At 44.4% G+C, this 26,266-nt stretch overlaps 1 protein-coding gene across 4 annotated transcripts in view; it reads left to right on the top strand.

The window, feature by feature from the left end:
* The window catches only part of map7d1a (MAP7 domain containing 1a), a 245,899-nt gene that overhangs the window by 124,795 nt on the left and 94,838 nt on the right, over positions 1–26,266 (top strand). For all 4 annotated transcript variants that reach the window (XM_078566934.1, XM_078566936.1, XM_078566935.1 and 1 more), the window contains exon 2: positions 25,176–25,370. In XM_078566934.1, coding sequence (XP_078423060.1) covers positions 25,176–25,370 — 195 coding nt within the window. The remainder of the gene's footprint in view (positions 1–25,175; positions 25,371–26,266) is intronic.

Genomic DNA, 26,266 nt, shown 5'->3' on the forward strand with positions numbered 1-26,266 from the left:
TGATATTTAAGACATGTTGTTGGCCTTGAGCCCTGAGCTCTCCTGTGTAATAGTTTGGGGTGAAATTGAAAGCTTTTATTTCCCTCAAGAAACATTGGTGTGTTTATCTCAACTGATCATTTTTAAAAGGGAACTCTCTTCAGGAAAATATATTTGGTGAATGCTTAATTGTTGTAAACACCGCGAGAGCGCTAATACTGCTCAGCCGCCTCATTGGCCTGGGTTCTTTCGGTTCGACAGAGGGGTCTCGTCCACCAGTCAGAAAACCGGAAGAGGCCTCTCGTAAGTCCCATGGGGGATGCTCAACAGAATCAAATGCCCTTAAGCGCCCACCACTGGGCCTTCCCCGGGATTAAGGTTCCGGGAGCTGCCAGCCAATCAGAGGGCCAGGATCATTGTGGGGACCCCAGACCAAAGGTGAGTGAAAGCAGGTTGGGGATTGTGGGATGGGGATCACATGAAGGGGGACTGGGGACCGGGGGATTGGGCCGGGGGCAAGGGCAGGGGCCAGCTGTCTCCCTTCCCAATGCCGAGTCTCTCGATTGGGCACAGGGTGCCTGACAATGAGGGACACCACCCCCCTCACCGGACACTGCTGGTAAACCTGACAGGGTTTGCTGGGCAGCCTTTCCAGGATGTGGGAAAGCCACATGGCCCTCAGTTAAGTTACAGTGGGCTCAGGGATAACTTGTGTCAATTGGCTCATCAATGAGCCGAGCTGACATCTTGCTGCCAGTGGCCAGGAATCTTGCATCAGTCCCTCCAACGTAATCAGGGGAAGTTTTGCTGCCACTGGGAGACTGACATGGGACCCCTCCCACAATTAAATATGCCTGGTTGTCATGGTTTCTGCCACAATGGGCCACATTTTATCTAACCCATTGAATCACTCAGCTGTGATCTCATTGTTAATTCTGACTGCTCCCTCTGATCCCTAAAAGGAAAGATAACATTCTTCCTATTTTTTTAATTCATTCGTGGGATAGGCCAGCATTTATTGCACATCCCCAATTGCCCTTGAGAAGGTGGTGGTGAGCTGCCTTCTTGAACAGCTGCAGCCGCTGTGGTGTAGGTACACCCTCAGTGCTGTTATGAAGGGAGTTCCAAGATTTTGACCCAGCGACAGTGAAGGAACGGTGATATATTTCCAGTTCAGGATGGTGAGTGACTTGGAGGGGAACTTCCTGGTGGTGGTGTTTCCATGTATCTGCTGCCCTTGTCCTTCTAGGTAATCATAGGTTTAGAAGGTGCTGCCTGAGGAGCCTAGGTGAATTGCTGCAGTGCATTTTGTAGATGGTACACACTGCTGCCACTGTTCGTCAGTGGTGGAGAGAGTGATTGGCACCCCTTCCACAAACAATCAAGCAGGCTGCTTTGTCCTGCATAGTGTCGAGCTTCTTGAGCGTTTTTGTAACTGCACTCATCCAGGCAAGTGGAGAGTATTCCATCAAACCTGACCTGTGCCTTGTAGTGGTGGACAGGCTTTGGGGAGTCAGGAGGTGAGTTACTCACCGCACGATTCCTAGCCTCTGACCTGCTCTTGGAGCCACAGTATTTATATGGCTAGTCCAGTTCAGTTTCTGGTCAATGGTAACCCCCCCAGGATGTTGACAGTGGAGGATTCAGTGGTGGTAATGTCCTTCCTCACTATATGCTGAGTAAATAGGTTATGTTTGATGATGATGATTTTCTCAGAAAGAAGTAGTTATTTAAACTCCTCTGATAGCATAGTTGGTTAAGTTTGATGGTCTTGCACGTGTAACTGAGCCAAACATAACATGAGGGCCTTCCATTCAATCCCCAGAATGGGGCAAGTGAGCTCCCCTCTGCTGAGATGTTAATAATGTTCCCCAGATTAGACACGGGGCAAAATTTTTAGCTCGGCAGGTGGGTGCGTGCCCGACTGCTCGAGCGTGAATTGACAGCGTTGACGTTGGTCGAACGCCCCTGAATCAAATAAAAATAAAATAAAAATGTTAAAACTTAATTAATAACATGTCCCTGCTCATGTGACAGAGTCACATGAGGGGCTATATTTTATTACATTTTTAATTTCTTTTTTTTTAAATAACTCTTCATCTCCCTGAGGCAGCTTTGTGCCTCAGGGAGATTCTCGAGCATGCACTCGAGTGCATGTGTGAAGTTCATGCTCGCCCCGCTCGGCCTCCTCCCCAGCTCGCACAGGCAGCTTTGAGTGCTGCCGCTCACGTTTCACGCTGGGTGGGCCTTAATTGGCCCACCTTCTGGCCCCAATCGCGGGCGGTGGTCAGCTTCTCGACTGCCCCCGCCTGCCACGGCCAAGCTGGCTCGACAAAGGCAAGATTCTGCCCATGGGGGTGGTGGGGTAAAATTGGATTAAGTACCACAACTGGTCACTATAGCGACCCCTGCATGAACATGATGGGCTGTGATGCTTCTTCTGGTTAAATAGTATGCTGACGCTCACTGAGACGAAGAATGAGACTTGGGTGAGGTGTTAGACAGCTTTTGGGATGGGATGGGGGCAGCAAGCAGCAGCTATCCATCTTGTCTGTTAGTCTCTTCCCATCCTGTACTTCCACTGAGTCCCTCAGCCTGTTACTATTTTCCGTCTCAAATGTGTTGTTAAATAAATAAAGACCGTCTCACTAAATTTTAAATTAGGTTTTAGTTATTTATGTATCAACCTCCTGGAAATCTCTGCCCTTTCTGCCCCTAGCCTTCTCACTTGGGCCTGTCAATCATGTTTTCAAAATGAATTGAATGGGGGATAGTGTGCGTGCCATTCCAGTTCCTCCATGGGCTTGTCGAGTGTTCTTTCAGCTAAATTCTGTCAGCCGTGAAATCACACCAGGCAGGCCGAACACAGCACAAGCAGAGAAACTCTCATGGACCCATTTACGACACAGAGGGAGGCCATTTTGCCCATCGAGACCATGGTCGCCACAATGTAATCCAGTCAGTCTCACTGCTCTGCTCCCCAAAGCCCTGCAAGTTTATTTCCTTCAAGTGCCCATCCAATTACCCTTTGAAATCATTGATTGTTTTTGCTTCCACCACCCTGTGGGCAGTGAGTTCCAGGATAGCTTTATAGTTTGGACAACTGTGTTCCTGCCACGATACCTGGCTCCCCTCTCTCAGTGGCAGACTTGGAAAGTCGAGTAGCTCAGTCTATGAGTCAGCCACTGAGATGAGAAAAGCTCCTTGGGTTAGGAAGAGAGGGGAGAAAAAAAAAACACATTTGCATTTTTATAGTGCCTTTCAGCACTTTGGGATGTCCCAAAGTGCGTTACAGCCAATGAAGTACTGTTGACATGTTGTAAACGGACCAGCCAATTTGTACACAGCAAAATCCTACAAACAGCAACATGATAGTCGTCAGGTCATGTGGTATCCTTACCTAAGGAAGGATATATTTTCCATAGAGGGAGTACAACGAAGGGTCACCAGACTGATCCCTGGGACGGCAGGACTGTCCTATGACGAGAGATTGAGGAGACTGGGCCTGTATCTTCTAGAGTTTAGAAGAATGAGAGGCAGTCTCAATGAAGCATATAAAATTTTTACAGGGCTCAACAGGGTTAGGTGCAGGATGTTTCCGCTAGCTGGTGGGTCTAGAACCAGCGGACACAGTCTCAGAATGAGGTAGGCCATTAAGGACCGAGATGAGGAGGAATTTCTTCACTCAGATGGTGGTGAATCTTTGGAATTCTCTAACCCAGAGGGCTGTGGAGGCTCGGTCATTGAGTATATTCAAGCAGAGATCAATAGATTTCTAGATATTGAAGATACTAAGGGATACGGGGATAGCGCAGGACAAAGGCATTGAGGTAGAAAGGATCAGCCATGGCCTAGTTGAATGATAGAGCAGGCTCGAGGGGCCAAATGGCCTACTCTTATTTCCCATGTTGCATGTGTTGTAGGTACACCCACAGTGCTGTTAGGAAGGGAGTTCCAGGATTTTGACCCAGCGACCGGGAAGGAACGGTGATATATTCCCAAGCCAGGATGGTGAGTGACTTGGAGGGAAACTTCCAGGTGGTGGTGTTCCCACGTGTCTACTGCCCTTGTCCTTCTAGGTGGTAGAGGTTGCTGCTTTGGAAGGTGCTGTCGAAGGAGTTTTGGTGAGTTGCTGCAGTGCACCTTGTAGATGGGACACACTCCAATCACAGTGCATGGATGGTAGCTGATGCCCCCTGAGGTCGACTGGAGGTATGGAGTAATTTCAGTCAAAGTATTCTGATCCTGATAGTCTCATCACAACAGAAGGAGGAGACTTTGATCCCATTAGTCTGGATAAATGGGAATCCAGGTCCCAGAAGCAAAGGGTCTCTGAGGGAGATTTTCCACTTGTTGCTTGAGTGTGAAACTGGTGTAGATCAGCTGTCCTTTGGAGAAACAACTTGATTTTTTATTTCCAGTTTCACTCCTGAGGGGCCTGTTGAAAATCGATGCCCTTTGGATCATGTGTTGCCAGCCTTGGCAAGTGGGATCCTGTCCTGTTGGCGACAGCACCAAAGTGCACTTGTTGGATGGGCAAGATAGATCATCCTGGTCACCAGCCTTGGAAACACAAGGGGAAAAAAAAAATCAACTGCAGGGTGACCAGCCTTTGAGAGAAATACAGTAACGTTTGCAGATGTCATGTGACCAGAATGTCATGTGATCAAATCTCCATAATGCCTCCAACCAGCATGGGAAAGCCCGGCTGTGGTGAAGCCAACAAGACCTATTGCTAAAAGCTGCATAAAGCCGCAGGTGTTAGGAGCCTGAGCCAGAAGAATAATATGAATAGGCCCTTATACTGGACATTGATGGGAATGAGTTTGTTGTGGTTGTCTGTTGCTGGTCTCAGCCAGTCTTGTACTGACTCCCTCCCATTAGCAGAACCTAGCAAAGTTCTTCAATTATTCATCAAACCATCCACAAGATTGAAGCTGGATGTCAATATGTCTAAACCTGTACTACTTTCACAATCTGTACCTCCTCACTGCTTGTGTACTGTTCAACATCATATCAACAGTTAAGTAGATAAATGCTGTGTTCTGCTGAGTGGCAGAGCAGGAATGAGTTCCCAGTGTTTGAAGGAGTTGAGAGATAAAAGACTTGATGGAGTCCTCACAACAGCTGATGTTCCTTCTGTTACTGAGACAAGGCTCTGAGATTCTCAATCATATTCATGCAACTTGCTCTTAAATCATCTGATCCCTCTGGAAGAGAAATTTACTGCTCTTGTGCAGCCAAGCTACAGAGACGGAAAGGATCTCTGTCTTGATCCTTGGATGTCTGTCTGGGCCTAACCAATGTCAGCAATAGGTAAATCACGGGTTTGGGGCTGCGGGGAGTAAGCAGGAGCCTGGGTCCTGCTCTCTAGCTGTTTCCATCACTCCCATGAAAAACAAATCTTCTTTGTGAATGGCCTCCAGAGGCCCCCTTTAAAAACCCAGAAATATTGGTCAGAGGTTATGAAGCCTGAGCTCCAACTTGCCTGAGTGGATTTAACCTCCAGGACAGCACTGGGCCTGCACTCGTTTCATGCAGCCGCAGGGCCAACAGTTTAGCAGTGGTGCAGTACCAATTTTAGCAGATCAGGGAGCAGGTCTCTGCCATGTTAAATTGGTTAACCTTGCACCCAGTTCATGCCAGAGAAAACAGTGTTGGATTTGGAGCCCTTGGGTGCCAGCTCCTGAGTTGCAGCTCCGATTCCGTCTGGCAGTGGGAGTAGGACTTGATCGTGACATTTCCAAAACTCAACGGTTGCATGACATAGGTGGAAAGTGAGGGATTAAGATAATCAGAAACTTGTGTGTCTGTCTCCAGCCTTTGTGGAAACCCCTTTTTAAGGCCTTAAATGGAATAATAGTAGAAATCTGTTGGCTTGAAGATCACTCTGTGGACGGTGCAGGAATATAATTTTCAAAGCCCTAAGTCTCAAGGCATAAAGAATATGAGCCTTATGAAATTCAGGTTGCTCACGGCGACGGAAGTGGCCTTGAAGCTTGCAGCCAGCTCTTGGACATGGGTCTTCTGTCCTCCCCCATCCCCCGTTCCAGGCTGAAGTTTTTGTTGGTTGTTTTATTGTAAATCCAATATTAAAACTGTCTTGCTTCATGGTGGCTGAGGCAGATTGATTCTTGGAGACCCTGAGACTGTAGCAAAAAAAAAAAAGTTAATTTTGTAGTTTGTGTTTGGTGTTCTGCTTAATAGTCCCCTCCATTGACTGAGCCATTTGCCTGATTCTGGAGGGCAGGTGATAAGAGACAGCCACTCTCTGGCCTGTACTTGAACTCACTGTTAATGGAATTGGGTTGCCCATAAACAAACCCAATCACAACGGGGACTGATGCCAAACTTATTTTTACTGATCCCTTCTCTGCCCTTTAATGGCAGTTGGCATTAGCCCGATAGAGGCTGCAGGCTTTGAATTCTTTCCCGGTGATGGCTCCTGGTGCTGCAACAAGTTTCTGCAGGCAGTAAAGTTATTCTTTCATGTGCTCTGCTGAGGCATGTGATGGGCTATCGGCTCCAAGAGGAAGAAAGCGATTACCCAGGGCTAGATGGGTACGAGTTTTTTAATATCTGCTCATCTCTCCAAAGGCTTTTGTTTTAAAAGGTTATTTCCTAATCTAGATTTGTGTAAAGACATATCCTATGGCACTCAGGAGCCTTACTGTGAACCAGTTGTTCAGTATCTGTTCCAGTCAGTGCAATGGATGTGGGTGAGAGGACAGTACTTAATTTCATTGTAAAAAGATAGCAATCCTTAAGAAGATATCAGTATTGAATTTAAAAAAAAACACACATACACATGTATATAAAGAGGAATTTAAACACTAGCCTGTGGACAGGACTAGCAATGTCAGCTGGTCAGTCCTTTACCAAAATGACATACACTTCCTCTGTTCTTTAGTTTAATGCAGGCCTTGTCCTGTACATTTTAAATGACTGGATGCAGGGTGGCCAAAAAATAAAGCACAGTGAGTGTTTGGCCCTCGCTAGCCAATAGTTTCTGGGCTCCTACACCTTTTAATTATAGTTTGAGGTGGCAGAGTAGTTCAGATTGTAACAAGGATGAACCTGCTCTCGCGCATGCCCTCTCTCGCTCTCATTCACTTGTGCTCTCACTTGTTTGCTCACTCTCTCCCTTGCACTTATTCCCTCGTTCACTCACTCTCTCATGTTCACTTTGTGTCTCTCCCATTCGTTCACCCTCTCTCTCTCTCTCTCATACTCATTGACTTACTCGCTTGCTCTCTCATGTTGATTCGCTCTTTCTCACTCATTTGCTTGCTCTCACACACACTCTTTCTTTCACTGACACACAGTTCTGTACATTTATTTGGTTCTTTCCTGCCAGTAGTGAACTTTTCCTTTTGTCCTGTTAAAGGTCAGCAGTGTTACATGGAGAGTCATTGAGACAGTCTTTATTCTGTCCCTGAGCTGCTAGTAATAACCGATTTGGAAAAAACCCTCTCAGACTCCCCCTTCTCATTCTGCTTGGGCTGCACTTTTGCCTTTGAGTAGAAGCTCATGGGTTCAAAAGGCACTCCAGATTCTTGTGTACATAGTCTAGGCTAACACTCCAATACGCTACTGGGGGAGTGCTGCAGAGTCAGAAATGCTGTCTTTCAGATTGAGATGTTAAACCTAGGCTCCATTTGTCCTCTTGGGTGGGCATAAATGTTGCTATGGCATTATCCGAAGAAGAGCAGGGTAGTTCTGGAGTAGAATCATTGACAAAAATGGGGTGGGACAAACCAATGCAAATGACATTGTCCTGCTTCATTATATCAAACATCCTCTTCTGTTAGAAGGACAACTACAAAACCACATGGAAGCATCCTAGATCAAAGCACTGGCACCTCCTGGATTATGTCATTGTTCAGGTCAAAGATCTAAGTGATGTCTGCATCGCTTGATTCCTGCAAGGGACTGATATCTGCTGGACAGATTATCAACTTGTTCAACTGGTAATGAACATCCACCAAGCATTAAGACATCACAAGGTTCAGAAGTCCAAAAGGAAGATGATCAAAGTCTCAGCCCTAAAACAGTCTGACCGAAGAGAGGAATTCCAAGTGCAGCTCGCGACCAATCTAGAAAATTTTCACACGTCCAACTCGATTCCAGAACAGTGGGATCAAATAAAGCCAACTGTACTAGGTGCCTGTGTCCAGACCATTGGGTTCAAGCACCATCGCCATCAGGACTGGTTCAATGAGAACTGAAATATGTGATTTCCTAGAGGAAAAAAGAACGAGCAACCTTCATTGCCTGGCAGAACAACCCAAGGCCTTAACTCAAGAAGGCAGCGTTTCAATTTCCAAAGACAAATCTGGAAGATATAGGATATGTGGTGGGAAGAGAAATCCCAAGAAATCTAACAACATGCTGATCATCATGACGTGAAAAGCTTTTTTGAAGTCACCAGGGTCATCTATAAACTAAGGTCAAATGGACAAAATCCCCTTCACTCACAGCGTGGTGTTTCCTCATCTTAAGGATGACAGTGCTATCCATCAATGCTGAAAAAAACATTTTCAACAACTCCTCAACCATGAGTCCATAGTGGCAGCTGATGCTATCTCCCAGTACGTTGCGGTAGAATCCATAGATGAACCACCATCGATGGGGGAGCTACAACAAATAATCGAACAGATGAAAAACAATAAAGCCTATGGCCCCGATTGTATTCCAGCTGAAGCCTTCAAAACTGGTGGACTTCTGCTCACATCAAGACTCCACGGACTCTCCCATTACAACAGCGACTACACCTCTGAAGTACTTCATTTGCTTAAGTGCTTTGAGAAATCCATGGATTTGGAAGGAAACAGAATCTCCACGTTGCCCACTCTGCACCAGATTTTCAAACCACTCTCAATCTCTTCAGTTTTCCATACAAGAGACTTGACCTGTTGCCAAAACAAAACTCCTATTTCAAACCCAGACCTGGTCAAGTATTCCACCCCCCATAGATGTTAAAGGAGAGACTCTGGAATATGTTGAGCTCTTCTCATATCTCAACAGCCAAAAGGCCACCATTGATGAGGAGATCCATCACTGGATCAGTCGTGCCAGCTGAGTCTTCTACAAACTACAGCAGCGAGTGTTTGACAACAAAGACCTCTGCAAGTTAACTAAAGTCCTAATGTACGGAGCAGTTGCCGTCACCACACTCCTGTTCTTCAGTGAGACCTGGACTCTGTATCAGCGACACATGCACAGTGCTCGAGAAATTCCATCATCAATGCCTCCACTGCATCCTCCAGATTCATTGGGAGGACAGTTGAACAAGCGCTAGTGTCCTCCTTATAGCCAGCTCCACAAGCAGTCAGGCAAAACTCCTGCAAAATCAATTTTGATGGACTGGGCACTGTGGAGGTGCTGTCTTTTGGATGAGACATTAAACCCAGGCCTCACCTGCCTGCTCGGCTGGACGTGAAAGATCCCATGGCACTATTTCGAAGAGCAGGGGATTTCTCCCTGTGCCCTGGCGAATATTTACCCCCCCCAATCAATATCACAAAAACAGATTATTGGGTCATTATCACATTGCACTTTGTGGGATCTTGCTGTGCTCAAATTGGCTGCCCAGTTTCCTACATTACTACAGCGACTACACCTCTGAAGCACTTCATTTGCTTAAGTGCTTTTGAGACAACCAGTGGTCATGAAAAGTGCGATATAAATGCAAGTCTGAATTTATTTTTCAGTTAGAGTAGCCATGGTTGGTGTTGGAGTGACTGCAGATTTCCTTGCGCTGCTCTGTGTTGGTTGTGCACCTGTTCTGCCATTTGCTCGGTGGGGTGAGGACTGCAGGGTTGGCGTTCCAGGCCAGGAGTGGGTGGGGTGGGCACGACCAGCCTGAGATGTCTGTGGTCATGGGCACCTGTCATTCACTGGAGGCCTGCCTGTTATGGAGCCAGGCGGGACATAGTGGAACAGTACTAATCACAGCAGCTGCTGGGGTAGGTCTATTCACCAGAGGTCGTGGAGCTGCTTTGACAAGCGGTGTTATTTGAGGTGAACTGTTGGGATCTGGTTGAGTAGTTGGCTCAAGTTCTCCAATTTGCGAGCAGTGAATGGATGTTACCAGTTGTAGGGCCAGCTGGCTGGCGAGTTTTGTGTAAACTGCAGGGCTCTCATCTGCAATGTGCTGATGATTATTTCACTGAATATGTTCAGAAGGGGGAGGGGGAATGTATTTGTAGTATAACCAAAAATTACAACACCAAAGTTAGTGTCAGGTCTGGGGATTTTCTTGTTGGTCAGTAGAAAGAAAGAAGAATTTGTGTTTTTATGGCGCCATTCCCAATCTCTGATCATCCCAAAGTGCTGTACAACCAATAAATAGGAAAGAAAGGCTTGCATTTATATAGTGTTTTCTACGACATCGGATGTCTCAAAGCACTTTCCAGCCAACTAAGTACTATTTAAAGTGAGGATAGTGCTGTAATGTAAACATGGCAACCAATTTGCACACAGCAAGCTCCCACAAACAACAATGAGATAATGGCCTGGCCATCTATTTTTTAAAGTGATGTTGCTTGAGTAATACGTGTTGGCTGAGTAAAATTCAACTCTTTTCTTCAAAGAAATGCCGCGGGATCTTTTACCTCCACCTAAGGGGGCAGACAGGGCCTCATTTTCATGTTATCCGGAAGATGGTACTTCCAACAATGCAGCATTCCCTCAGTACCGCACTGGAGCATCAGCCTAGATTTTGTGCTGAAGTTTTGAACCTATGGCCTTTAGACTCAGAGGTGTGAGGGCTCCTAATTGAGCCTTGGCTACAGTATGACTGCTCAGAAATGCTGATGTCCCAGCATGTTATTCCAAGATCCAGGACTGTCCAAAAACTCCTCAACAAAGGCTGACATTTTTTTTAAAAAAACTAACCGTGACGAACAGTGTTCATTATAGGATCGAACTCACCACACTCAGTACTGGTATTTGACAGAAATAGTTGGCACAATCTATACTTCAAAAGCCAAGATTCATAGGTTGCAAAGGTCAGCTCCATAGCACCAGTTGGTGTCTGGGCTATACAAGCCCAAAGAGGCAAAAAGGTGGCCATTCCTCTTCTGGCCACTTCTGGTGTGATGCAACTTTCTTGTAAGGGCACCAACATGGGAGTGCCTTGTGTGCATTGGAAATGAGCAGAGTGGACAGATTGTGATGTCGTTCAGACTCTAGTGCTGATTTGGCTTCTGATCTGCCATTTTGCACCTCTCAGATCCTGGTAATTCCCTCAGTTAAAAATTCCCATGTTCAACTGAATGAGGGACCCCCCCCAACCCTACACAAGTAGTGCTATTTAATAAACTCAGCATAGGACTTGCAGGTAAGGTGTTTGTCACGACTCACTGGGGATAGTGCGCTGTAATATCAAACCCCACTGTTCCCCGAGCCACGACAAATGTGAAAAGCTTAACCAAACCACCAGATTGCCCAACTCTACCTAACTTTTAATTTAGGTTAACAGAATATGAGCACCAGGTTTGTAAACTTAATAAGTAAATAACTGTTTATTGAACAAATTGCCTTTTAACTATTGGCAAAAGAAAGAAATATGACTTGCTAACTTCTAACTCTACAACTTAAACTCTACCCCTTCTTAAACCCCTATACATACACACACACACACACACACACACACATATACACACTCACACAAAGACACACAAAACATGGATTCTAAGGGTGAGATAAAACAGTTCAGTAGTACCAATCCGGAGTACAGGATTAGATGGGTTGATTTTATTGATGTCTTCTGAATTCCTTGCAGTTTGTTGTTGATAACATGAGGTGGTCTCCCAGCACTTTCAGTTTGTGGTTCACTGGTTGAAAAACTTGTTTTTCAATGCCTCTACTGGTGGTTTTTCCCTTTTTCCTCTTGACAGGCATTTTCAGAGAAAGCAGGTTACAGAAATATGAGGAATAGCCACCCAGTTACTATGGCAGAATTACTGGAATCTTACAAACACAGGAGAGAGAGGTTTTAGGTCTTCCCTCTTTGCAGGCTAGCAGCTGTACTGCCTGCACTGTTACCACATAAAACCCTGGTCATCTGGTCAGGAGCCAATTAAGATGCTGTCACCAGGCAGCTCCCCTCAGTCCAAGACTCCTTTCTGGCACCATCCTGTTCTTTTATAGCACACACTGTTCCAGGATAGCAACATTGTAGATATTGCTGATCCTATTCCAGTGAATATGTCTTTCAAACTGCAGCCATGGTAGTTTTTAAAGCCACAGTCCAATTTTAAAGCCACAGTCCAAGAAAAATAAAAATAAATCCTTTACATGTCCCCACCCCTAAAAAGGATGAAATGCTATTTAAAAAATGCTTTTCATCACAAGATATGTGACAGATGGACAACAAAACATGAAACGTACATTCATTCATCTCTTATACTTATTTCAGTCATTTACACCCGGGCAATGCATCTGCAATCACATTATCTTTACCGGCAATGTGAACAAACTTTACATTGAATGGTTGAAACAATAGACTCCATCTAAACAATCTTGCATTTTGAGTTTTCAACTTCTCAATGTGGATTATGGTCAGTGTAGATTAGTGTTTCTTTGTTATCGTGTCGGACATAAACTTCAAAGTGTTGAAGAGACAATGCTTGAGTTTCTTTTTCTACTGCAGAGTACTTCCTCTTATATTGATTTAGTTTCTTGGAAAAGTATCCCTTTCCTTGCTTTTGGATTTTGCTCTATTTTTCTTGATCTTTACTCTTGCTCTGTTCCGCATCATTACTACTGGATTTAACCCAGTTTTCTTTGTGTTTTTGTTCCCTGCCTCTGCTTCTTAAATTCGCATGTTTTTCTCTTTCTTTACTTTTTCTTTTACCCTGTCTTTACTTCTAGATTTGTCCCTTTTCCCTCTATATTTGTCTTTACCCTGTTCTCTGTCTTGGCTTCTAGATTTTGATTTAGCCCTTTTTTCTCACTCTCTGCTTTTACTCTCTTTACAATCTCCGCTTCCGAATTTCTCCTCTTTACCATTACTCCGCTCTGGATCATGTGTGCTGGTTTTTGACTTGACTTGTTTCTCCAACTCTTTTCCATTAGACTGCTCTCGTGTTACTTTACATGCCCCTTTGAGTCTTTCTAGAAACATGGACACGTAATCCAACATGGAGGATTCGTCTTTCTGCTTTAGGAACTTTCCTTAATCACTTTTAATGGACCTCATTTCATGATCATAGATCAATTCAAATGGACTAAATCCAATAGGATTTGGATTTGGAGAATCTCTGGTAGCAAATAGTAAGAAATCTAACCCTTTGTCCCAATCCTTTGGGTACCCATGGCAATAGGTCTTAATCATGGTTTTGAGAGTCTGTTGATATCTCTCTAAAGCTCCCTGTGTCTGTGGGTGATAGGTGGTAGACTTTAGTTGTCTGATACTCAAACCGCTGATTGTATCCTGGAAAATTTTAGACATGAAGTTAGAACCTTGGACAGATTGTATTTCAAATGGGTAGGCCATAACGGGTGAAAAACTGAGTTAACTTTTCCACACCTTAGCTGTAATTATCCTTAAAGGAATAGCTTCTGGAAATCGGGTGGTCATACCCGATATACTGATGTCCTGTTTTCGTTTTGGGTAATGGTCCTACACAATCTACTAATACCCGACTGAATGGTTCTTCAAAAATTGGTATGGGTATTAAAGGTGCTGCTGGGATTCCATGTTGATGTTTACCCACTACCTGACATGTATGACACATCTTACAAAATTACACTATGCCCTTATGAAATCTTGGCCAGGTAAAATGCCTGATTTTCGATGCTTGGGTTTTCCATATTCCTACATGTTCTGCCATAGGGATTTCATGTGTTACTCGCAACATCTCCTTATGATAGTTGGGCGGTCCCACTATCTGATGAACAACCGTCCATTCCTCATCCACAGGTCTGTGAGGGTGTCTCCACTTCCTCATCAGAACTCTGTTTTTAAGGTAATAGCACTCCGAATCTCCTTCAGCCTCAGCTTCAGTGTGAGCTGACTGTGCTAACTTGTTTAACTCTGGATCTGCTTTCTGAGCCTCAATTAATGAAGACCTGCCAAACACTTCCTTTGAATTATCTTCATCCTTAAAGAAAGTTTTAGCTACTCTGACATCTGCTTGTGGTATTACTTTGACCTCTGGTGTTGGACTTTGTTTAGCCATTGCTCTAGTCACCACACATGATGGAAAGATACCAGAAACCTGTTCTTGTAACTGTCCCGTCTCTTTATCCTCTCTCGGACTTTCTGTCATTGTGGGTGAAGCTATAGCCAAATCACCCCCCAGGAGTAAATCAACTCCGTCCAGGGTAATCTCTTAACCACTCCTACAACCACTGATCCAGACAACAAATCACATTCCAATTGCACTTTGTACTCTCCACTTATCCTGTTTACAAATACTTTAGCTTTCAGTGAACTCTCTGGATGGAAAACTAGGTCCTTCTCCACCAAAAGAGTTTGAGTAGCTTCTGTGCCCCTAAATAAAGTTATGTGTTTAGCTGCATCATTTGATGAAAAAGGGGTTATCCCCCCTTTAGACAACAACACTTTGTATCTCTCATCTACCTTATTCACTCCACCTGCATTCACAGCAGTGTTTACCTCCAGACCCTTATTTGTAGTTAAAGCTACAATTTGATCCGTGGCATTTTCTCTTTGAGTTCCCTTTTCGGACTCACTCTTATGAACTCCAATAAATATCATTGGCTTCCCCCGCAACTTCCAACATTCTGAATGAATGTGTCCCACTTTATTACAATGGAAACACTTGGGCCTTTGAGTTTCACCTCCACTCTCAGTACTTCCTTCCTGATTTGGCGAAGAGATCTCAAGGTATTCCCAGCTATCCATTCTTTACCCTGGCTACTTACCTTCCTTTCACACTCCCACTATCTATCCTTTTCAAATTTATGGGGATGATGGAAAAAAGGTTTAGTTTTATGGATCAGCTCATAATCGTCAGCCATTACTGCTGCCTGTCTAGCAGTTGCAATCCTTTGGTCTTCAACATGGGTTCTTATTATAGACGGTAGGGAGTTTTTAAATTCTTCCAAGAGAATGGTCTCTCTGAGAACTTCATAGGTAGTTTCAACTCCTAATGCTCGCATCCACCTGTCAAAACTATTTTGCTTAAGCCTTTCAAATTCAGGGTAAGTTTGCCCAGGCTGTTTCCATAAATTTTGAAACTTTGGTCTGTATGCCTCAGGGACCAACTCGTATGCACTCAAAATGGTCTTTTTCACTGCATCATAATCCCTAGAAACAGGCATAAATTTCCTGTGCTCTGCCTGTCAATTTGCTCTGCTTGGGTAATGTCCAGTTTTCCTTTGGGTAATTCATCTGTTTAGCCATCTTCTCAAATGAAATAAAGAATGCTTCAACATCTCTTCCTTCAGATTTTGGAAGAGCTTGTACAAATTTTAACATCTCCCCACTGGATTCTAATCTGGACATAAGTCCTGCCTCACTTGCTGTCTCTTTTAACTATCAGCATTTTAAGCTGGCATTCCCTTTCTTTATCCTTCTCTCTTGCCTTGAATTCACTGCCTCTTTTTCTCTTTCCTCCTTTTCTAACCTTGCCATTTCTAATTCCCTTTGCAATGCACTTCCTCTTCCTGCTGTCTCTAATTTCTTATTTGTAACTGAATTTGAGCCCATTCCAGTGGACCACCCCTCGGAGAACTCCGGTCTCTCAGGTATTCCTTCCAGTTTTAAATGCTGTGCTATCTTTTTGATTATCTCTGCCTTCCTAGCTTTGGCAGGCAATCCTACTCTTAATTTACTTGCCAATTCGATTAACCTGGCTATTGGGATCCCTTGTAAAATTGTCAGGGACATCGCTTCCACTTGCAGGAAGGTTTTAGCGGTTTCAGTGCCATCTTATTTTTGATAGTACAAACCTGGTGTTTCATTTTAGCTCTTATTACTTACTAAATCTACAATCTTTGTCTTTTGTTCCAAAATATCCCGGACTCGAATCTCCAAACTTTGTCACGACTCACTGGGGATAGTGCGCTGTAATATCGAGCCCCACTGTTCCCCGAGCCATGACAAATGTGAAAAGTTTAACCAAACCACTAGATTGCCCCAATTCTACCCAACTGTTTAATTTAGGTTAACAGAATATAAGCACCAGGTGTGTAAACTTAATAAGTAAATAACTGTTTATTGAACAAATTGCCTTTAACTAGTGGCAAAAGAAAGAAATATGAACTGCTAACTTCTAACACTATAACTTAAACTCTACCTGTTCTTAAATCCCTATATATACGCACACACACACATACAAATAAGACTCACAAAACATGGATTTTGAGGGTGAGATAAAATAGTTCAATAGCACCAATCTGGAGTATAGGATTAGATGGGTTGATTTTGATTGATGTCTTCCAAATTCCTTGCAGTTTGTTGTTGATGCACGATGTGGTCTCCCAGCACTTTCAGTTTGTTGTTCACTGGTTGAAACATTTGCTTTTCAATGTCTCTAATGGTGATATTTCCCTTTTTCCTCTTGACATGGGGTTTCAGAGAAAGCAGGTTACAGAGATGTAAGGGATAGCCAGCTAGCTACTATGGCAGATTTACTGGAATCTTAAACACAGGAGAGAGGTGTTTTAGGTCTTCCCTCTTTGCAGGCTGGGAGCTATACTGCCTGCACTGTTACCACATAAAACCTTGGTCACCTGGTCAGGAGCCAATTAAGATGCTGTCACCAGGCAGTTCCCCTTTGTCCAGGACTCCTTTCCAGCATCATCCTGTTCTTTTATGGCACACACTGTTCCAGGATAGCAATGTTGTATATATTCCTCACCCTATACCAATGAGCATGTCTTTCAAACTGCAGCCGTGGCAGTTTTAAAGCCACGGTCCAAGAAACATAAAAATAAGTTCTTTACATGTTTTTAACTGTCTTTTGCTGCTGCAACGTAAGTTATTAATAGGATCCAAACTGGCTGGTGAAGTGGAAACCAAGACATAGTTTTTCTTTTTTGGGAAAGCTTATTGACTTATTCAGCCTCACAGTTTTTCTCCCGCACAACCCAGTGCCCTAGCTATCCCCTGTTTATAGGGTTTCTCTTAACCCCAGCAATATAATTGACATGACATTAACATTAGTGAAGTCTACAGTGATGACTTTGGAAGGTTATTGGAGTCAAAGGAGCTGTCGCTGAAATTTTACAAGGGGTGCAGAGGGCTCTGAAGGGCTGTGAGCAGAAAGTCTGCCAGCACTCATGAGGGCTCCGGTGTGCTCCTCTTAGGCTGCAACATGACAAGGAGATGGAAGCACCTGAGAGGGGAAGCTGTACGCAGAGGGAGGGGGAAGAGAAAGGCTCTCAATAAGAAGGCTGTACTCGCCAAGGGTCTTCAGAGAGCACAACTCCTACCTCCACCTCAGCCAGTAACAGTGTCTGAGGAGAGCCCAATTCACTAAAGTCAATCACCTGTTCCAATCAGACCAGCAGCCACAGAGCAGGGTAATGATAACAGTGCCAATGCCTGTGAAGATCATTGCCAGCCTCAATTTCTACCAAGTGGATCCTTCAGGCAGCAGCAAGGGGCACTGCCAACATATCACAGCTCGCCATGCATTGCTGCATCAGGGAGATGACAGACACACCCTCATCCAGGGGAGCAGATTCATTATCTTCTCTCTAACCACAGAGAAGTTGGGAGGAGTGGGCAGATGATTTTGTGAGGGTAGCAGGATTCCCAATGGGCATCGCCGACTGCACATACGTGGTCTGCGGGTTTTACATACTAGTGGAGTGATGCATGGCTACCGTAAAGGCTGCCACTTCCTGAGTGTGCAGTTGGTGTCTGACCATGCTAATATCCTGGCAGCAGCCACAACACTTTATCCAGTGCCAGGTGTTTTTTTTTATTCTTTCATGGGATGAGGATGCCGTTGGCACCCACATCCCTAATTGCCCTTGAATTGAGTGGCTTGCTAGGCCATTTCAGAGGGCAATTAAGAGTCAACCACATTGCCCTGGACCTGGTGTCACATATAGGCCAGACCGGGTAAGGATGATATTCGTGAACCAGATAGGTTTTTATAACAATCGATGATATTTTCCTGGTTGCCATCACCGAGACTAGCTTTACATTTCAGATTTATTAATTGAATTCAAATTCCACCAGCTGCCATGGTGGGATTTGAACCCATATTCCCAGAGCATTAGCCTGGGTTTCTGGATTACTAGTCCAGTGACAATACCACCGTACCTCCCTCATTCCCCACGGGGGGAATGTCCTTGCCATATTTGAGCCATCACAATGAAGAAGAGGCTGGCTACTTGACAATGAGGACTACGTACTCTGTGTGTATGACTCTGCCTATCACCTGACCACACATGCACAGTGCGTGTACAACATATTCTGTTCCGAGTGAAGGTGTATTTCTGTATGATAATGCCTGTAATCAGCTGAATGGTGTTTTCTTCTAGGAGCATCACAACATGAGTAGGCCATTCAGCCCGTCAAGACTGTTGCGCCGTTCTATAAGATCATGGCTGATCTCAGCTCCATTTACCTGCTTTGGCTCCATATATCTCGATGCCCATACTGAATAAAAATCCTTTACTCCTCCAGCAAAGAAACAGTTGATGATCGTCTTGCTTCATAACAACTATGTTAATAATTGAGTTATACTTCTGAGGGAATTAAGGTATTATGGGATTGGAATTATTTGTTTCCTGACACCAGCCCAGAAATTATGAAATCTATTGAATGCTAGTTTTCCATGTTGTGTCTTTGAATGCATTGTTATGATATGGCAGGTGGTAGTTGCCGGGCTGAACAAATCCCAAATGGAAACTTGGCCAAGCTATCAGGATTTGCAATTTGCATTTTTATTACGAGAAGGTATGTGTGTACTGAAGTCAGAAGTAACGATTCCACTACCACATCTGGAGATTTTAAATATTAAATTAAAACATTTATTAACGAAAGAAATTAAACTTAAACACACAAGATTACAGTTGCATAGTTAAATTTAGTGTTACAACATTTCCCAAAAGATTTCTACTTAGCTAGACTCACAAATAAACACCCTTTTCAGGCAGCAGTCCTAACAGATTCTTAATCTATAAAACATTCAGCACCTACTGTTGCTATAAGGGAGGTATTTCACAAGCTTCCCTCTCACTCGACAATGGAAATCCAAGGCTTGTATTAAACCCTTGCTCTCTGGAACAAGCAAGCACTTCCCTGGGATGGCTAGAAGCTGTTACTTCACAGTACGCTCTTCAAGATCTCACTTGGCTACTCGCCTCGTATAGCATTCAATCTTCCCTTAAATATATTTTCTCCCTTTTATCTCTAAACCCATTTTTCTAAACTTTCTTTGGATGTTACCTTTCCCAGAATATAAAAATATTTCATATTGTCATTATGGCCAGCACTTTTGGGAAAAATAAACTTAATAACTTTGCTTTATTTATTTATAATGTTTGCCAGTTGGAAAAACCTCTTTGAAATTCAACAGCTAACGATCCACCCCTCGCTTACCTCCTAATGCAAATTCCCATTCATCCTGTATCTACTGGGATCTCATCTTAGCTCACCTATTTGCATTTCAAAATGCCTGCTTTTACATTTAAGCCTTTGATGATTTAAACCTTGCAGCCGGACTGTCTTTAGTTTAATTAAATCAGCCACATACACACACAACACACACACAGCCCCCACAAGCCTGCATCACAGTATCCCACAGTAATATTAGGAAAAATGATATTCTCTTTACAGCATGACCGCCGTCCATTACTGTATTCAATTTTTATTTAACATGTTTAAGTAGAAGATTAGCTTTTAAGATCTCACATTGTAGTGAATGCAGTGTCATCACTGATGCTATTCTGATGGATCTGAAAGAGTTAAGTTTGAAATAAAACCACGTTTTTGGGAGGTGATTGACCATTGAGGTTAACAGGGCAAGAGTTGGTTCAAAACAAAAACAGAATTACCTGGAAAAACTCAGCAGGTCTGGCAGCATCGGCAGAGAAGAAAAGAGTTGACGTTTCGAGTCCTAATGACCCTTCAGCAGAACTGAGTAAAGTTAGGAGAGGGGTGAAATATAAGGTGGTTTAAGGTGGGGGGTGGGTGGGGGGGAGAAGTTGGGTGGTGGGGGTTGTAGGGACAAGCGAGCAGTGATAGGAGCAGATAATCAAAAGATGTCACAGACAAAAGGACAAAGAGGTGTTGAAGGTGGTGATATTATCTAAGAAAATGTGCTAATTAAGAATGGATGGCAGGACACTCAAGGTACAGCTCTAGTGGGGGTGGGGTGGAAAGACTGACAGGGTATTACAGTTATAGATTTAAAAATCATGGAAATAGGTGGGAAAAGAAAAATCTATATAAATTATTGGAAAAAACAAAAGGGAGGGGGAAGAAACGGAAAGGGGGTGGGGATAGAGGAGGGAGTTCAAGATCTAAAGTTGTTGAATTCAATATTCAGTCTGGAAGGCTGTAAAGTGCCTAGTCGGAAGATGAGGTGCTGTTCCTCCAGTTTGCGTTGGGCTTCACTGGAAGAATGCAGCAAGCCAAGGACAGACGTGGGCAAGAGAGCAGGGTGGAGTGTTAAAATGGTAAGCGACAGGGAGGTTTGGGTCTTTCTTGCGGACAGACCGCAGGTGTTCTGCAAAGCGGTCGCCCAGTTTGCGTTTGGTCTCTCCAATGTAGAGGAGACCGCATTGGGAGCAACGAATGCAGTAGACTAAGTTAGGGGAAATGCAAGTGAAATGCTGCTTCACTTGAAAGGAGTGTTTGGGCCCTTGATTTCCAGCATCCGCAGTAGTTTTTTGTTTTTATCAAGAGTTGGTTCATGTGGGAGGCAATGGACTCTGTGATTCTGGGGATTTATCAAAACTGTGGTCCCTATTTAAAGTTTCATGCAGAAAGAAGAATGAATGCTGATGTCAAGGTGGTGGAAAACTAGGTAGAGTATAATCAGGGCCTACAGACAGGCCTCAGCGAATGAGAGAGAAAGGCACAAAAAAACTTCATTGGCGCCTGCCCAATCAGAATAATGCAGAGATATAAATCAGAACTGGTGGCAGGCTCCAAATGTGATCTCGTGCCTTTGAAATCAGGCAGAGTGACTCAGTAAGGCCCTCTGGGACAGACTTCACAGTGGGGCTTGTAGAAATGTACCTTATTATTGGCATAGCAGTATAAGACAATCATACCTTGCTTCCAATTTTATAAGGTTCAAATTGCTCATGTTTTGAAATCTGGTCCGTTTTTCAACACTCTACTCCACATTAAAGGGGTCGATCTTCATACTATATAGGTGGTATTTAATGGAAGTGAAGGTAGTCTCACCTTTCTGCTTGAGAGCCCCATGTCGCCTCCTTTGAGGAAGGCCCACCGGAATTAAATGCCTCTTGGGCACATCACTGGAAAATGGAGTGCCTCCTCCAAGATCAAGGATGGTGGGGGGGGAGGTGGTTTGGGGGTGTGGTTTGGGGGTGTGGGGGGTGGGGGGTGTTGAGGCGAGCAGGGAGGTAGGAAATCCTGCCGCCTGCCATTCCCCCCCTAAGAGATGCCAGCTAATGCAGCTGCTGTCAGTGCTCCCAAGGAGAGGCCTAGGATTAAATTCCGTCCAATGAATGTGTAAAAAAAACTTGAATTGATTATTTAATTTACAAATAAATATAAGTTTCAGGTTTTGGGTGTCCCTGGCAAGGCCAGCATTTATTACTCATTCCTAATTACCCTGGCTGGGTGTGGTTGGCCTTCTTGAACTGCAGCAGTTTTGATATGATGAAATGGCTTGCTAAGATCATTCCTGACTCAGCTCTGTAGGTGTGGGATTGGAGTCCTTTCTTCTCCAGGTTTCCTAAAGGAAATTAGTGAACCAGTTGGGTTCTTTCAACAATTGGATAGCTTCATAACAAAAATTACTGGTACCAGCCTCTTGTACGCAGCAGCATGTCAAATGATGTATAGCTCTTCTCCCTCCTATATATTAATAATTAGCTGAGCTTCCCCAGTGGCTCAGGAGCTCACTACTGAGCGTGGCATTCAGCCAGAAGGTCACTGGTTCAGCTCCTGCTCTTGAGTTGAGTTGGCTGATTTCGACCTGGGAGCTGCAGATTACCCCCTGACAGCCAACGCTCTTGTTCAAGTCTGCACACTGTGTATCCCAAGACTAGGTGTAGCTGTGATGACTACCATGGTTGAATAGCTCACCAGCATTCATTATCTAGAATCACAATGCAGAATACCACTTTAACATTTCACAAAGTAAGCGATGTGGGCCAAGAGCAACAGGGCTGAAAATGTTGATGAGTTTTAATCTAAAGGAAACAATTTTATTCATGAGTGCTTTATTAAAGAATTATGCATTCTGTCACTGCGATACCATGCTGTGCAGCTATTATCTGCCACGTATTATAGCAGTGAAAATTCAAAAGGACTTATTTGGCTGTGAAGCGTTTTGGGATGTTGAAAGGTTGAGGTTGGGAAAGGTGCTATATAAATGCAGGTTCTTTCCTTGTTGTTTGCTCTTCCAATGGGGGACAGGACCTCTATAAGCAGCTGTAGGTAAGGTTCAAGAAATATATGATCACCTAGAGCAAACTACCTTCTGTGCAATCTCAGCAAGCTCATTAAGGTTGCTGAAGATAGGTAAATAGACATACAAGGCAGTTGTGGTACAGTTAGCGTAGCCAACACTAGGTGTATTGCAGGAGTTTCATCACATGATCTCCCCCACCCCCACTCCACACTCTTCCTGTCGGTCATCTGGTCTGTCCATTCTCATGATGCAATACTGACCTCCACCAATGGGACAGTGAATAGACTCTATTTCCCCAATTGGATGAATCTTGATTATCAGCCTTTTTCCAATTCCCAATCTTTGTGCGGCTGCTTTATTTTAATCCCACCCACGTTTTCTCTCCTGGTTGCTCATAGCAATTAAATTTTTAGAAATTAAACTTTAATGTTGGAGAGTCCAGGACAATCCTGGAAAGTTGGCATCCATAGATCAAGTGGATGATAATGGTGGGGATAGAATTGGCTAAATTAAAGCATTATGAATGGTATAAAGGATGTTTGGTTGTCAGACTTGTCACTTAAAAGAACTTCCTGTCAGCTGGCAATTGCTGCACATGTTTTCCTGGCTGCAACTCGCCTTCGTCCATCACTTCCTCCTCTTCCTGCTTGGAATTGAGGAGCGCTGCTGGAATCCCCATGCCGAAGACTTTGCTTCCTACCAGCTGACAGCAAGTCTGTTGCAGGAGACAAAACTAAAGACTTGCAATGTGATAAATCACAATTGAGCAACTGCAGCACTCAAAATTCAGATCAAGCTGTCAAATGAAGGACTGGGTCAAAGGGAGGGAGGAAATCAAAAGTGATAAACTACTGTAACCAGGCTAAAGGCCCTGTAAGAAGCCATTTTAAAAAGTGAGACCACTGGTTTGACCCCAGCGCCTGTTTTATTGGTGACAGCACTTCTAATGAGAGACTTCCATTTATGTAACTACCTCAGCATGTCCTGCGGTACTTTATAGCCAATAAAGTACTTCAGAAATGTTGTCACTGTTGTAATATATGAAATCTGGCAGCCAACATTCACACAGCAAGATCCCACAACCAGCAACGTGATAATGACCAGATCATCTATTTTACTGATGCTGTTTAAGAGATAAATATTGGCCAGGACGCTGGGGGAGAATCCCCAGCTCTTCTTCAAACAGTACCATGGAGTCTCTTATGCCCAGCTGGCAGGGCAGATGGGCCCTCACTTTGGCATCTCATCCAAAGGACGACAGCCTCCAACAGTGCAGCACTCCCTCAGTACTGCACAAAAAGTATAAGCCTAGATTACGCAAGCCTCTGGAGTGGGGCGCCTGACTCCGAGAAGTGAGAATGCTGCCTGCTGAGCCAAAGCTCACTCTTATTGGGCTGGAGTTTTGGTCCCCCAGCCGGGGCCTGGATCACTGGCTCCATCCCGGCACCAGACCATTTTGGTGGAGACAGGATCGGGGTCGGCAGTGCTACCCCCACATGTGGCGAGCATCCAACCAGGCTCATTAAGAACCTAATTGGGGACAATTAAAGGAGGCGACTGGAATATTCTTATTTCTGAATTAAAGATTTAATAAGTTGTTCAGAGGATGCCCCCATGTTGAAGTGTCCTCTCTCTTACCTTTCATTACAGCCTGCTCCTCCCCTCATTCTGGAAGGCCTCTGATTGACCCTTCAGCTTTGAGAGCCTGCCCTTCATCCATAATTGGACGAAGAAATTGTCTCCTGTCCCCTGGGAGCCCCCATGAGAATCCCAACAAATGACTTTTCCTCTCTTTCCTGCCCAGCTCCCCGGGGACAGGTTCAGGGCCCAGAAATAGGCCCAACTTCTGTTTCCTACATCAGACTGAAAATCCAGTCCTTAAAGTTGGAAACATTGGAGAAGTTTTGCACAGAACAGTGAGCCTGCAGCAAATTAAATAGCTTCCTTTGTTCATTGGCAGTAGAGCCTCCTGAAATGTAATTTCAAACCTTCCCGGATTTCAGAGTTGAACAGGTTGATTCCACTCACTGGATCCTGTGACCAGCATTCCCAGAATGTCCCATTGCGGAATTGACCCTTTTGTTTTATAAATATTACTATGGCCAGTCCGCCTCTGAACTTGCTGCTCCTCTAGTTTCTAAGCTCTGAGTGTACAGTCTCCACTCTCTGCCTTATCCCTTCCTCACTCCGGATTGACACTTCTCAAACCATCTCCTGCTTTCCCAAGACCACACAACTGGAAGTTGCTTTGCTCACTCAGGCTCCCCTCCCTCTGACAATCTCCAACCTCTTCAAACACAGTTTGCTGTTACCTATTCGCTATTTCCAAATGGACCCAATGTTCAATCACCCTTTTCCACCTGGATTTGGTGACCTGCGATGATGGACTTTGGCTTCCATCACCAGGGTCAAGGTGGGGGCATAAGAACAGGACTGTCATAAGGGCCTGGGTTGTGGTGGCTGAGGGTCATGCCTGCAGAGTGTTAGGACAGTATCATGGTTGTGTGCACTGACTGGAAGAGGTTGGCATTACATGGCGGGCATGGAGTGTTGAGTGTACACTGGGGATGTTAGCTATGTACATTGACTGAAAACAATAATGACAAATATCGAAAACTCATGTGAATGTTCCTTTATATTCTCTAGCTACCGACATTAAGATAGAAGCAGAGAAAAGTCCCGCCAAGGAAGAGGAAGGGGAGAAGAGTCCAGCCAAGGAGGAAGGTGGGGAGAAAAGTCTCGCCAAGGAGCAGGAAGCAGAGAAATGTCCAGCCAAGGATGAGCCACAACCTACCCCCTCCAGATCCACTGGCATGGGCAAAAGCCCTCGAGCAAAGCAAGGTACGATATCCGGCACTGGCTTGCTGTCTGGAATAGAGTGAGCCACTTGGCTTCTTCAAGTCGATTTAAATTGGTGTGTTGTAACCCAAGGAATCATGCTGTTATTTTCACCTGGATATATGTTTTTCAAAGGTCATTCTTGAGGTGGGGGTGGGGAGGGGTGGGGTGGTGGGAAGGGGGAACAAGGGAGTGGCTTATTCCTGAACCCGAAAGTGCCTCTGATGAATGGATTGTGCCAAACAGCATGGAGTTCTGACAAAATGATATTTTAGCTAGGATTTTAAAATGCCATCCATGGAAAGGGCTGAGCCCCGACTTCTGTGACTTTATCTATCCATTGGTTGAAATTTAAAGAGCGAATGCATCTGAAAGGAAGATGATAGAGATGGTAGCTGCAAACAGCCATCCTAACACCCCTTGCCAAAGCAGCTGAAAACTGCAATATCTTTGAGACAACCCGTGAAAGTTCAGCACAGGGTGTGATGGATGTTAGCTTGCTGCACTTTAATTTATTTCCCCCTTTGTTACCATATAGTCATTACCATATAGTCAATGTTTAAAAGATTGAAGTGTTGTTTTCAGTGACGATCATTGAATCTCTGGCAGGGAGACTAGTATTCTCCTTGCTCCTGTCGAACTCTGCTGTTGATTGACACTTGGATTTGGAATGTTTGGAGTGGGAGATTCTCTGGTCCGGCACACTGGTTGGGTTCAGTGGATGATTGACTGAGATGGGAGGCACTTTGGGAGATCCTATCACTCAAACTGCTGGCCCTCTGATAGGGGGACATTGTGGTTATAGGAGAAAATATAAGATATTGGGTAGGCTTTCTTTGCAGATGTAGTTTGATAAATTGCAGGCTGATCATTTTGAATTCTCTTGGGAGAGTCAAGCA

This window comes from Cetorhinus maximus, chromosome 21 (genome assembly GCF_964194155.1).
Source record: "Cetorhinus maximus chromosome 21, sCetMax3.hap1.1, whole genome shotgun sequence".
Lineage (NCBI taxonomy): Eukaryota > Metazoa > Chordata > Chondrichthyes > Lamniformes > Cetorhinidae > Cetorhinus > Cetorhinus maximus.